This window comes from Saimiri boliviensis, chromosome 19 (genome assembly GCF_048565385.1).
Source record: "Saimiri boliviensis isolate mSaiBol1 chromosome 19, mSaiBol1.pri, whole genome shotgun sequence".
Classification (NCBI taxonomy): Eukaryota; Metazoa; Chordata; class Mammalia; order Primates; family Cebidae; genus Saimiri; species Saimiri boliviensis.
The window spans coordinates 29,345,106-29,358,509 of NC_133467.1; the positions used below are offsets into that span (position 1 = coordinate 29,345,106).

Genomic DNA, 13,404 nt, shown 5'->3' on the forward strand with positions numbered 1-13,404 from the left:
CAAACACAAACTCAGAAGTTGCCAGAGTCAGAATCAAGAGGGAGAATAATGCACACCAAGGTCTACTCCTAGACATTACACCAAATTCTCTTTTCCCTTTGGATAACTTTTGAGAGGACAGAGAAGTTGGCACCTGGACCTGTCTAATTTTATTCCTCCTGAAATATCATGGACTCTTATTCAACTGTAATGTTTTTGAGGACAAGACCCATAACTTATTCACATTTTTATCCCTCGTATCTAACAAAATCCCTGCCACACAGAAAGTGATTAAAATAGGCTGCTAAAAACTATTCAGCAAAATAAAACGTTTCACTGAAAATCATATCATAAGTGCATGAGGATATTTACCCTTTTTAAAAGCCATGGAGTCACTCTATTACTAAAGTGAAGAAACTTTGTATGATGTAAACAACCATGCTTTGGCTTATCTGATGACTCTTTATTTTCTCCTACTGACTTTTCTTAATGCAGTATGAACCATCAGTCAGTTGCAACATGTATTTAGTAGCCTGTCCAAAACAGAGCTGTTTAAAGGCCCTAGTGGTAAAGTCATGTCAAAAGAAGTATTCACTTGACCAAGACTAATAATTGTTTGAGTACACAGTGACAGACACCCTTGGGTCATAAAGAAGCAATATTTGGGTTGGTGAGGCCTCTCGCCCACATTCTGAAAACTACTGGAGCAGATCAGTTATAAGCCCTCCAAGAGTTCTCTAGGAATCCCGAACTGAAAGTCATGCTATGTCAATATAAACCATTGATATCAGTGAAGTCCTGATGCAATACCTCCCCTGTTTCATTCTTCCTTCTGTCCCAAACCAGGAGTTTCCATGGCCTGGAAGGGTCCACAGTCATGGCCAGCCATCACTGCTAAGGACACAGGTGGAGGAATGGCAAACTTCACTGATGAGAGCAACGGAGAAAGGCTTTGTCATATCCTGTGTCCTGTGGTGTTGTTTTGTTTTGTTCCCTCGTGCCACTTTCTCCAAACATGTAAGATTAATGTAAGAAATATTTCATCTCTCTATGAGATCCAGGAATGCTGCTTTTTATTTTTACCAGTATCTTAAAGATCGAAATTCTCAGTCAAATTTCTAAAGCCTCCACAGTTTCATTTCCTCATCTTTCTCTCTTCTTTATCCTACATCCTATCCATTGCAAGACTTTTAATGAAGTCTATCACCATTCTTGGAATTTATGATAATTTGGAGAATAATAAACTTTTTTCACTATGAATATCAGTGAGACAAATCAAGACAACACAAATGGGAAAATGCATAGGTTATCCAGGTGCGGAGATTTCTCTGGGACACATACAGCCAGCTTTCAACCAGCTTGCCTCTCTGGGTGAGGATTAACTCACCATTATTGTAACGGAAAGGCTGTCGGACAAATGGAGTGTGGCTGGAAACTGCAATTTATGTAGAAAAAGATCCAAGAGATTATTAGCCAGTTTGGAAAACTGCTAGAGAATAGTGGATTCCTTTTGCTCTGAGATTCATAGATAATTTTCCAAATAGAGGTAGCTTCTCATTTTGAGGGTTGCTGGACGTAGAAGAAAAGGAGCATAAAAGAGAAAAAAGGGATGAGAAAATAAATAGAAATGTGAAAAAAGGAGAATGAAAGAGGCCTAGCAAGAAAGACATGTGTGATTGTGAAAACTTTGTCAAGAGGAGGTAATAGCATGCAGGAGTATGTCTGTGTGTAAAGACTGAGGACATACACATCCAGACAGCTGTGTATGTTGGGAAGTACAGTGCTTGTGCACAGGAGATTAGGAAGTAAATATGTAGCAAGTACAACAGAAAATGTACCTTCGTGTTTGAGAGAAATGGAAAAAAGATGAGAACTGCTGAGCCCATCGGAATAAGACAAAGGGTAACCGTGGAAAGGCGAGGCAGCTCACTGAAAATTGCTCAGAAGTATCCAGGAGTATTCCTGGTCCTAAACATGAAATGCATAAAAGAAAACTCAAAATGTAGACCACAGACCTGGCATTCTTGTTGGCATCTGCTCGGAGCATTTTCACGGCCACCAGGACAGGCTGGTTGGCACTGACATCTAGGGCAAAATCTTTGTCTTTGAACTTTTCCATTCCCTCCACTTCACAGAGATGAACCTAGACAAAAGTCATCTAGTCTCAGCATCATCATTGCTCCTGAAGATGTCTCAGTACTCTTGCTGGGCATTCCTGGAGATAAACTAACTCTTACAACTCAGGCAAAATGATCAAAAGACCAATAAGAAGATATGTGGAACATATCTATGATTCAGATAATTGATAAGATTAAAAACAATGGTAAAGTACCCAGCTAATATGCTACTTTCCTGACTTAGAAATATACATTGATTGGAACATTAAGTGAATGAATGAATCGATAACAATATTATATGACAGCATAGCCCACTATAAAATGTCTTTTATTACAAATGCTTGAATTTTGATTCATCAGTCACTGGATTACTTAAAACATAAAGCAATTTCCTAAAGCAATCCCTTAGTATGGGGTTTAGCATTATAAGCAACTCCTGTGTATTATTAACAGTATAACAGATGTGGATTTTCAATCCAGGGGACAAAATGAGTACACGTAACACCTTGAACAGATAACATGGGCCCCTCAACCTCCTGTAACACCAGACCTATCCAAGGAGAGAACATGAGATCCACACTGAAAACCAGTAACACATCTTAGGAAACCAAGTGTTCTATTTGGAGTTTAGATGGCAGTGGTGAAGAGTTCCTATTACAACTCAAAACATTGCTTTGAGCTCCCAGAAGGTTCAGGGAACTGATGCAAGAGTGAAAAGTTTAATAATGCATGCATCACTCTGAGGGCAACTGAAAAGAGTACTCCTCCTTATCTTAGTTGGTGATTCATTCCCTAGCGGCTGATTCTGGGACCAAAAGCAGGGGCGAGGTTGTTTTTCATCATTTTACATGTAACTTCCATTAAAGGGGAAAAAAACAAAGTGGCTATTGAGCAGCAGGATGTTCCTGGACAGTTCATAAAAGATGATCACATCTTGTGGGCCCCACCCTCCACAATCCATTGTAAACATTTTGGAAAATACTGGATGTTTTTCAAGATATCTGAAGTCTAGTGACTTGCCTGCCTTAAAAACTCCTGTATAGAAATCGGAAGTCCTAGGAACTCTACAGCTATTTGACAAAGATGAGGTTGACCCAATACTAGAATCCAGAGGACAACACAAGGAGAGACAAGTGGAAGAGGCATTCTGTTGTGAATCCACTTCTGGAAAGGACTCTTTGTTCTACTGACCATTTTTATCCAACCACTTCCTTCGAGCTGTAAGAGACTGGAGGCGCAAACCCAAATAATCAACTTACCTCCCCAAACTGGCCTTCTCCCAGCTTCTCTTTGAAAGTTAAGAGTTTCCTGGGGAACTCCTCCACAGCCACATCTTTTCCTGAGAGCAGGTCCATGGTGACAGCAGGCACTGAGTATGTGTTGCCTCCTGTCACTCCCTGGAGGTTCACTATGTCAGCCTCTGCATAGTGGGGCACCCCCTCGGGGCCACTGGGCTGGACTGGCTTCACAACGCCGCTGCAGCCTGGGAAGACACGGTAACCAGTCTCATTCCACGGAGCACCGGTGGAGATCTCTTCAAGAAAGAAATTCTGAGAGGAGGGCTAAAACATGCCCCTGGGAAAGCCCAACCTTCTTCATGATAGTCTTACTAGGAAGATAGTTTTGCTTCCTCGAGATTTTCTTCTGGCCTTCAGAATGTGGGACACCATTTTATGTCTCATTCTTTTCCTCATAATACATGACCATTAACACATTCTGTGGCTAAACGTGTGGAATTGTGTGGTAAACTACAGGAAGGTTTATGGTATATCAGGGTGGGAATACTAAATGTTGAAGGTTTGATCACTTACTTCCTTATTTTTAAGACACTTATTGACTTAAAAACTGATTTTAGGTATTAAAAAACTTTCAGATTAAAGACGTGATCTAGTTTCAGACATAGTCTAACTTAGGGAAAAAAATTAAAATATGAGGTGAGGGATGTTTTAGATTTCGGAAATAGGTAAATTATTTCTATTCACCCTGAGAAATAAATTAGTTTATATCCTTTATGCTTGCTGTCTCTGTGAAATTACTTGAGTTTTAGCAAGCTCTTTCGTGTCTGCTATCCATTGAATGATAAAATAGATGTAAGTTTCCTTTTATCCTTTGAGAAGACCCCTTCAGGCTCCTTCCTGTAAAATCCTATACTCTTGTGTTTAGTACTGTCTGCTTCTACATCCAGCTCAGACATAGCGCCTCTCTTCTGAACGCCACAAGTTCTTTTCTACTGACTTGGGTCCCTCAGGTTGATGACCTTAGAGAAAAGCGGCCCTGAGCTTAAAAGGTGACTCCAGCTTCCCTTCTGACATCACTCTGCATCGTTTTTTAAAAGACATTGAAATTTGAACCAACTGGAACTACTTTTTTTACCTTTTATTGTTTCATTTCAATGCTTTTATTGAGAAAAGGCGAGAAATATTTTACTCTCGTAATAAAATCTCATATTTCTCTAGTAAATGTTGACCAAAGAGAAATTAACAAAAGCCGATAACTCAAGTAGTTATTTATTTTAGTTATTAAGATGACTACAGCACTGGGAATTTCAGAATGTCTTCAGCTTTCTTTATTGACTTCTCCAGGTGAAAATCCAGCCCTGCCTTTACCCACTCATGAAATTTGGTGTTGGATGAGTACTCTATCTGGGCCTTCTCACTTTCCCGACATGCAAAATGAGGTTAGACTGGTTGGACTGTTTAGGTTCTTCTGGCGTTAATACTTAATTAACATGTAGTTTTTTTTTTCTTTCTTTTCTGGTATGTGGATCCCTCCCCACATCTTATGTTCAGTAGCAAAGGAGAGATGCTCAGATTAGGCCAGAAGCAGCAGCAGACCAAATCTAGAAAGAGAATGTCGACTTCTCAGGAGGTTAGCAGAGACTAAAAATAGGTGCAGTTAACTGGGAGCAGACTGTCATACCTACCTGATGCTTGTCAAAGTTTCTCCCTCGACCTCCTGCCCATCACATCATCCTCACCTGACTCCTCCTCCCCTGGGGCAAATTCTGGGAGTTTTCGTATCAGCCTGGATGGTTCCTGGTAGTCAGGACGAAGGGGAAAGATGCGATCATAAGTTGAGTTGGACTCTTGTTCACTAGGTGATGAGGAGCGGTTATTGTTGAACATGCTGGAATCACTTGGCAAGGAAAGGCTGACTGTCATTTCATCATCCAGCATCCTCCGAGAAGCCTGGAAGAGAAGAACAAGGAGAAAGGTGTGTTGGCACAAAAGAGATGATCAATTCCTTCCCTTCTTAAACTCAGCTCTTCCACTCAAAGGAAATAACCCTTTACTACTGTTTAACCCCAGCACCTCAGCAGCCCTGCATGTGCTAGGGATGCAGTCTGGTTTCACAAATGCTTGTGTTATAGAAACTTAGAATAATCCTTCATTTCTTCGAGGTAGAATTTGATCTTCTAATTTCTATGATGTGCTTTCTGAAACATTTTTAAAAAAGCATTATCTTCATAATGCTGTAAGAACCTATCAGTAGCCAAAGATCTCAATCTTACAGTTTTCTATGTTTTATTAAATGAAGGATTTTGCTGGCTTACCCTTTAACTGCTTGGTTTTGGAATAGACATAAATTGTTTATTAACTTAATAAATGTGCTGTAACATGATGTATCAATAGTTCTACCTGATCATTTTGACACTGCAGATTAGGATAATACCCACTGCCAACCCATATTTTCATTAACCAAACAGAAAATGGTTACAATATGGGACAGGAAAGCCCTAGGTGTCCAGAGATAACAAAGTGACAGACACCTAATAAATGAAGGAGAACAACATAACAACTAATCCTGTGGCATCTTTTCTAATATAACCTGCCTGCTCCATCAAAAGGAAAATGCCAGCACCTGCATGCATGTGACTATCTGAATTTAAACAAGTGAAATGCTCCACCCCAACAAACACAGCTTGGGTGCTCAACAACGAACCTTAGATGTGCACTTTTCCACTATACTGAAAGGTCCTCTGTTGCAATAATAAACCCAGTATTAAGCAAGAAGCTCAGAACATAGTAGGTACTCAGTATATGTGGGTTGAATCACGCAGAGCAGGAATGTTGAGGACACCATCAAAGGTATCCTACAAATAATGCTACAGTCTACAGCTATGTTAAGTAATGTTCTTATAATGTATATGTGTACTTAATGATTTTCCACATAAAATTCTGTCCCCAGGAAGAAATCCTGAGTGTCATTCCAGAGCATCTTGAGTCATCTTACTCAGGATCTACAGGGGTAGAATTTCTTGGAGGAACAAGTTAAATATTCAAGGGCAAAATCTTTGCTTTACCTTTTACCTGGAGATTGCAACATTTCTCTTACAGCCCAAGAAGATATTCCAACAGGCCTCTCAGAATAAAGACTCAGAGAAGTGTGGTAAATTTTGGCTCACTTTATGTGAAGCCAGAGAACACAGACCCTCCTCCCTTGGCTAAAACGTGGTCCTAACTATTTAAGATAGTCACATAGCCTCTTCAAGCTGTCCAATGAACCTTCAGTTCACCACCATCCTCATTCTGGAATGCCTCTGGTCAGGTATTAGGCACTGGTGTGTTCCAGCATTCTAAAGGAGGAAAAGTTTTGATATTTGCCTCATTCATGCCTTGAGACATGCTCATGACAGTGAGTGAGTCTCTGCGGATTTTGTCTTTCAGTCTTCTGTTGCTATTTGAGAATTGAAAGCTTTAATATTTTCAGACTGGGTGACATACTTGTGGGAACCAAGGAGACCTTCTCTTCCATGAAATATTCCTGCGTGAAAACCTTAAAACAAACATCAGCCATCTCAGGAACCCAGGTATGACACAGGTCAGAAGGAATCACAGGCTACTCATCAAGATTGCTCCTCCTCACCCCTGATGTGAGCCATTTTTCTGCCATCTTACATCTAGAAAGCTCTGGAGACTCAAGCCCATTCTCAAGGTGCCCTTTCCTCTCCTCTGGAATAGAGGCTCCACATAGGCATTGATTTCCCCTGAGATCTCACCTCCAAACACAGAAATCAATCAGGATTTCTCCTCCTTCCTGTTCCCTGCCCTCGGAGGCAGTTCAAAGCCTCACAGCTCAGAGTTTCTGTGACCTCTCCTAGTCCATGTCTATTGAGAGGAACTCATTGACCAGGGTAGGTGACCATGGCCAAAGGTAGAAACACTTACTCATCAGCAGACCCCAAGAGATTCAGACACTAAGAAACAGTGAGTTGCTATTTGGTCCAAGAAACCAAACAAGTCATAGATATTCCATCTTTGATGAAATGAATATAGTTTTGAAGAAAGAAATCAAGGCATTTCAATATTAACAATTGGAAAATGCATAGAAGACTGGATACCAGTTGTATGACCTTGAGCACATCAAATTTTCTCATCAGAAAAATAGCTAAATGTAACAATGCCCATGAGTTATTACTCAATGAGGTGTATATAAAACTGTACATGAGGAAAAAGTCTGCCTCTTGTAAAGTGTTAGACAATGTAAAAAGTTATTCAGATCATTTGGCCTAGAGAGAGAGTCTGAAGAGGGACTCAGAGAGATACATAATCATAACCTTCAAGCACACAAAAGTGGAAATTAGAATAGTAAGAAACTTGGCTTGAATATTAATAAAGCTAGATGTTTTTCTACATACATACAAACGCACATGCAAACCGCGCGCGCGCGCGCGCACACACACACCACACAAAACAAAAGCAAACTGAAAAAGAAGAGAAGGAACTTCAACAGCATTAGCAGAAATTTCAACTTGGCATTAGGACAGTGATTCTTAACCTCGGATGTGCATCAGAAGCACCTGTTTATATATATATATATGTACATACATATTTATATATGTGTATATATATATATATTTATATATGTATATATATATATATATATATATATATATATATATATATATGGATGCCTGGACTCCACCCAAAATCCAGTGAATCAGAATTTCAAGGAAAATGCCTGAATTGAGGTTAAATGTATTAAAAAGATTTTTCTGCATTTCTGAGGAAGGTTCCAACATCTCCACTCTAAAAATGAGAAAATAGACTTAGCTAATTCTTTTTCTGGCTCTATTTCTACGTTTCTTGATAGTCTCAGTTAGCTCTAACCATTAATACATTTTTGCAATTTGCCTTTTACTCCTGGGACAACAGTGGCTTAAGAAAAAAAGGAGCAGATTCTTGTATCTGCCTATTCTGCACCTCCTCACCTTCTCCAGCATTTTCTGCCAGAACTGCCTCCAGAGTATGATGACAATAATGGCCAGGAGGATGAAGATGATGGCCACCAAGCAGCCAATCAGGATCCGAGTGTTGCTGTCATCAACTTTAAGCATTGGATCTGTGACCAGGGAGAGAAGGCAGAGAATGCAATCATCCCACAGGTCAAGTAAGAGAGTATGAGGGACTGGACTGAAAATATGGAGGTAGACTCTGTTCCTTGAGGATAATTCTAGAAGATGCCACTTTGCTCTTGCTACTGTTTTATTACTTTTTTTTCCCCTGAGACAGAGTTTTGCTCTTGTTGCCCAGGCTGGAGTGCAATGGCATGATCTCAGCTCACTGCAACCTCTGCCTCACAGGTTCAAGTGATTCTCTTGCCTCAGCCTCCTGAGTAGCTGGGATTACAGGCATGCACCACCACACCTGGTTGATTTTTGTACTTTTTGTAGTCAAGGTTTCACCATGTTGGCCAGGCTGGTCTTGAGCTCCTGACCTTTTGATCTGCCTGCCTCTACCTCCCAAAGTAGTGGGATTACAGGTGTGAGCCACCATACTCAGCCTGTTTTATTACTTTGTTCCCATATCCTACTTCCCTCTACCATAAGACAGTAGCCTCCCCCTCTCCATGTCAGACAGGATAATGGTGAGTTTTTCTATTCTTCCCAAAATTTGTCACTATATTATTATGGCCTGAGTCTACAGTCCCTTAATCACACCTCATGAAAAACAGGTGAGGGACCAGTTTCACCCTCTGCATTCTTTGAGATATGCCAAGGTAGCTGAAAGTCCTCTTTGGACACATGCAATCACATGCTTCCCACATTGCTGGCTGGTGTCACCAACGACTGCCTAAAGCAATGCATACATGGCATATTTAGAGAGACCAGTATTTTGTTTCTTAGACTTCTACCCATTCTTAGAAATCCCCACTACAGGTCTCACATAGGAATGTCCCTTTCCCTGTTTCTGACCCCAAATTCCCAGTCTTTCATGGAGAAATTGGGACAACTCCAGACTGTGCCTCAGTTAAAGAAGCACATGAATCAGTAGTGAAGAGAATATGTTTGGATCCGTATCTTGGAGGTAGACAGTCCTACCTTTCCAGGGCTACTCTTCATCCAAAGCCACCTGGTATAAAGCCTCTCACACAGCCAGGGCTTTGCAAATCTCCACCCTTCTTCATCCTCCGGGAAGTCCCTTCAACTTAATTTGTATAATTTAGGAATCACACATACCATAGGTTGTGGGTGCCATAGGAGAGGTGGGTAGGGCTCCAGAGTTGTTGTACATTGCAGCATCTGTTATAAAACAAGGGTGAGTCAGAGCCAGGGAGAAGACAGATAGCTAGTGTTTTCTCTGGAGGCATATTGTGACCTAGCACATCAAGAGATCAATTTAGTGGGTTGCCATCAGCCTTCTAAAAAAAAAAATTAAATCATAAATACATTAAATAAAAATATCACCATTCATCTAAATAGTAACGGCAAGTTTTTCTTTATAAAATTTTTGTTTCACATATTACATGCTAGGTGCTATGGTACAAAAGGTTTAAGAAACAGCAATTCAAAGGGTTGTGACCACATATTATCATAAAGCATAAGAAGCAGGACCCAAATTCAGCAAAAATATAGAGAAAATATAGTGGGTACATGGGCAAGGGACAGACAGTGTTAAGATGCTTTTCCCTTCGAGGAAAATAGGTTGTTTATAAAAGAGTCTCCACTATGCCTCATTGGCCTAGCCCTCCAATTTATGAATTAAGGCTTCATCTTTATTGGTATTTACTGACATTGGAGTGTCCCTTACCGTGATTTTGCAGCTTCTGAGACTAAACCACAAGTGATGCTTGCAGCTTTGCCAGAATTATTTCCTCTGATTTATCTGACCAAGGGGGTCAAGAATTAGAATATGCATTTCCTTTCTAAAAGACATTTCTTCCAAGTATCTTAATTTTTCTTCTTCTTAACATTATTATGTAAATAAGGAGGTATCTGACATCTGCATGTGCTTTCTGAGTTCGGTTGTCAGGCTCCAGTGAAAACTAACATTATTAAGACATTGGATTTAAAGCTCAAGAGACCCCAGGAGTCAAAAACGATGGTTCATAGCTATAATTAGCTATAATAAGTGTACCAATTACTCTGCCAGGAGAATTCCTGAGGATGGGTGGGAATCTCTTTGTCCCCCAGTTAACACTTACAGTATAAATGGCACTGACTTTGAGCATCTTGATTTCTGCTCTCAGTAGATACTCAGATAAAATAATCAATCCATTTACTCTGAGAGGAAATCCTCAGCACAGAAGCATTTAAACACCAAACCTGTTTTCCTAAAAATATGCTCCATTTTCTTATCAGTACATCTTAATAAGCAAACCATCTTGAAATTTCCTTCCTTTAAAAATCGAATCTGAAATGATAGGTTCTTTTGGTTTATCTGGTGTTTTTGTTGTTGTTGTTGTTGTTGTTTTAACAGGGTCTCACTCTGTCACCCAGGCTGGAGTGCAGTGGTGCAATTTTGACCCACTGCAAGCTCTGCCTCTGGGGCTCAGATGATCCTTCTGCCTCAGCCTCCCTAGCTGGGACTACAGGCAGGTGCCATCATACCCAGTTAATTTTTGTGTTTTTTGTAGAGGTAGGGTTTCTCCATGTTGCCCAGGCTAGTCTCAAACTCTTGAGTACAAGCAGTCTTCCTGCCTTGGCATCCCAAAGTGTGGTTTATCTTTAAATTAGTCTCTTCATTTCTCTTCTGTTATTTTACACCTGGACTTTTCTTCCAGGCCCAGTACAAGTCTCATTCCTTTGATGCTGTCTATGACAAACCCACTCTAGTGTCCTTTCTCCTTCTGACCCTTTATTGTTCATATTACTTTGGACATTTTTTTAAAGCACTGTGTATCTTTTGTCTCCCCATCTAAAATTTAATGGTATGAACAATGTTCTAAATGCCTTTTAACTTTTCAAGATTTTGCAGTTTCTGGCTCCAAGAATTTAAATCACTATTTGCTACTGTTACTGTTCAATCAAAAGTAGTGTTTAGAGTTTAAAACGAATACTTAAAAGTTGAAATAATCAACCGAATCTAACTGTATATCACATTGGTGACATAACTATATACAGAAAAAAATTATCCTACTGGTACTCAGCTGACCTTAGAACATAGTACTTTGACTACACATTCTTAGTAGGATACATGCTCAGGACAAAGAAAAGAGAATTGCAAAGAAATCTTAATGCTCAATAGTATGTTGTTAGTAATAATATTGGTATTGCTTTTCGAATAGTAAGATGAAGAAATGCTGCTAACATTGTTAGAAAACATGATATTTAGCAACATTATAGAGATGAAAGTATAAAATCAAATTTAAATGAAACCCTTATCTTTAATTTGAATTGGAAGTAACAAAGTGAACTCATAATCTTTTTATTTTTAAAAATACATATTTTGTTGCTTTCTTCCACTGAAAAATCCAAGAAACAATGACAATCTATTGGCAATGAGCATCCCTATTGCCCGGTTTATGGTATCTAAATACCATTTACTACTAAAAAGAATCACAATTTCTTGAGGAAATGGTTGATTCCATGTCGGGGGTAGCACATGTTCAAAATGAGCTTGAAATACCTTGTTCTTTCAGAAAACAAGAAAGTTATCAAAGGCTTCTAGGGTCTGATTCAAAGAGCAAAGAGCCCCTTTAAAAATGCAAGCTCTAGTGAAAGACAGCATAAGTTGAGTATTAAAAAGAACAATGGCTGGGCTTAGTGGCTCATGTCTGAAATTCTAACACTTTGGGAGGCCAAGGCAGGCAGATCACTTGAAGTTAGGAGTTGGAGACCAATCTAGCCAACATGGTAAAACCCTGTCTTTAAAAATAGAAAAATTAGCCAGGTGCAGTAACAGGCACCTAGCTACTTTGGAGGCTGAGGCAGGAGAATCACTTGAACCCTGGAGGCAGGGTTGCAGGCCTCCAGTGAGCTGAGACTGCACCACTGCACTCCAGTCTGGGAAACAGAGTGAGACTCTGTCTCAAAAAAAAAGAAGAAGAAGAATAGCTGCAATCAATTAAACATTAAATTTACAAAAATCAGTGAGTTTATAATGAAGAGTTACATGAAACATTTTTTTCACTTAATTGCTTTCTTCCACCAAAAAGTCCAAGAAACAATGACAACCTATTAGCAATGAGCATCCCTACCGCCCAGTTTGTAGTATCAAAATACCATTTCCTACAAAAAGGAATCAAGATTTCTTGAAAAAATAGTACTATACTCTCTTTTTTAAAAAATACTTTCTAAGAAGAGTTACATGAATATTTGTTCACTTCCATTCTCATCCCTACCTCTCCACAGGTAAAACTAGCCACACAAAGGATTCACTGTATCCAGCAATGAGAAGCCACCTGTACAATCCCACTCCTCTCAGAGACCTGCTAATGAGATGTTCTGGGTCTGTGCCTTCCTCCTTCATCACCTTGCTCCCACTTCCCAAAGGGAACCTGAGCTCCCTACCTGATTGAAAGGTGATCTCACTGAACATCATCCAGGTATCAGCAAAATGGTATTGGCACTTGATGGCACTGGCCATTCGGTGGTGGAGAGGCACCGTAACAAACCGAGCGCTGGGGTTGACGTCATCCAGGACAAGGGGGAAGGAAATGGCATTAGGTTCCCACTCATTGGCATCAGAGCGGAAGTAGCACTGTACCTCCTTGAAGATCTTCACACCTTTAGCAAACATGTTGTTGCAGTGGACCTGGTAGAGAGAGAGGCATGTGAGTGATAGGTTGGTCCTGCTAAGCTGCACAGGGACACAGTACCAGCCAACTCAGTTTAAGAGTCAAGACTTGCTCTTTCTGTGAGCACCACCCTTGGTGAATAGTTGGTGTTCTGCAGTCTTCTGGATTTTTCCTTCTAGGAACCTCACAGTGGCAGTGATAATTGGTCAGGCCTCATAAAACCAGGCCACAACCCTTGTTACCTGTATGCACTGTCTGCCCTTTGCCAGCTCACTTCATGTTGCTGGACTGCAGTTTTCTCATCTGTTAAATGAGGACTGCAGCCTCTTCTCAGGCCCTTCCTTGCCTT

The 13,404-nt window shown here is 40.2% G+C and overlaps 1 protein-coding gene across 8 annotated transcripts in view; it reads right to left on the reverse strand.

The window, feature by feature from the left end:
* Positions 1-13,404, reverse strand: part of DDR2 (discoidin domain receptor tyrosine kinase 2) — a 156,493-nt gene that overhangs the window by 11,380 nt on the left and 131,709 nt on the right. For all 8 annotated transcript variants that reach the window (XM_074389855.1, XM_074389854.1, XM_003943389.4 and 5 more), the window contains 6 exons: positions 12,829-13,072; positions 9,556-9,618; positions 8,308-8,438; positions 5,074-5,284; positions 3,356-3,579; positions 1,995-2,122 (listed from right to left, as the gene is read on the reverse strand). In XM_074389855.1, coding sequence (XP_074245956.1) covers positions 1,995-2,122; positions 3,356-3,579; positions 5,074-5,284; positions 8,308-8,438; positions 9,556-9,618; positions 12,829-13,072 — 1,001 coding nt within the window. The remainder of the gene's footprint in view (positions 1-1,994; positions 2,123-3,355; positions 3,580-5,073; positions 5,285-8,307; positions 8,439-9,555; positions 9,619-12,828; positions 13,073-13,404) is intronic.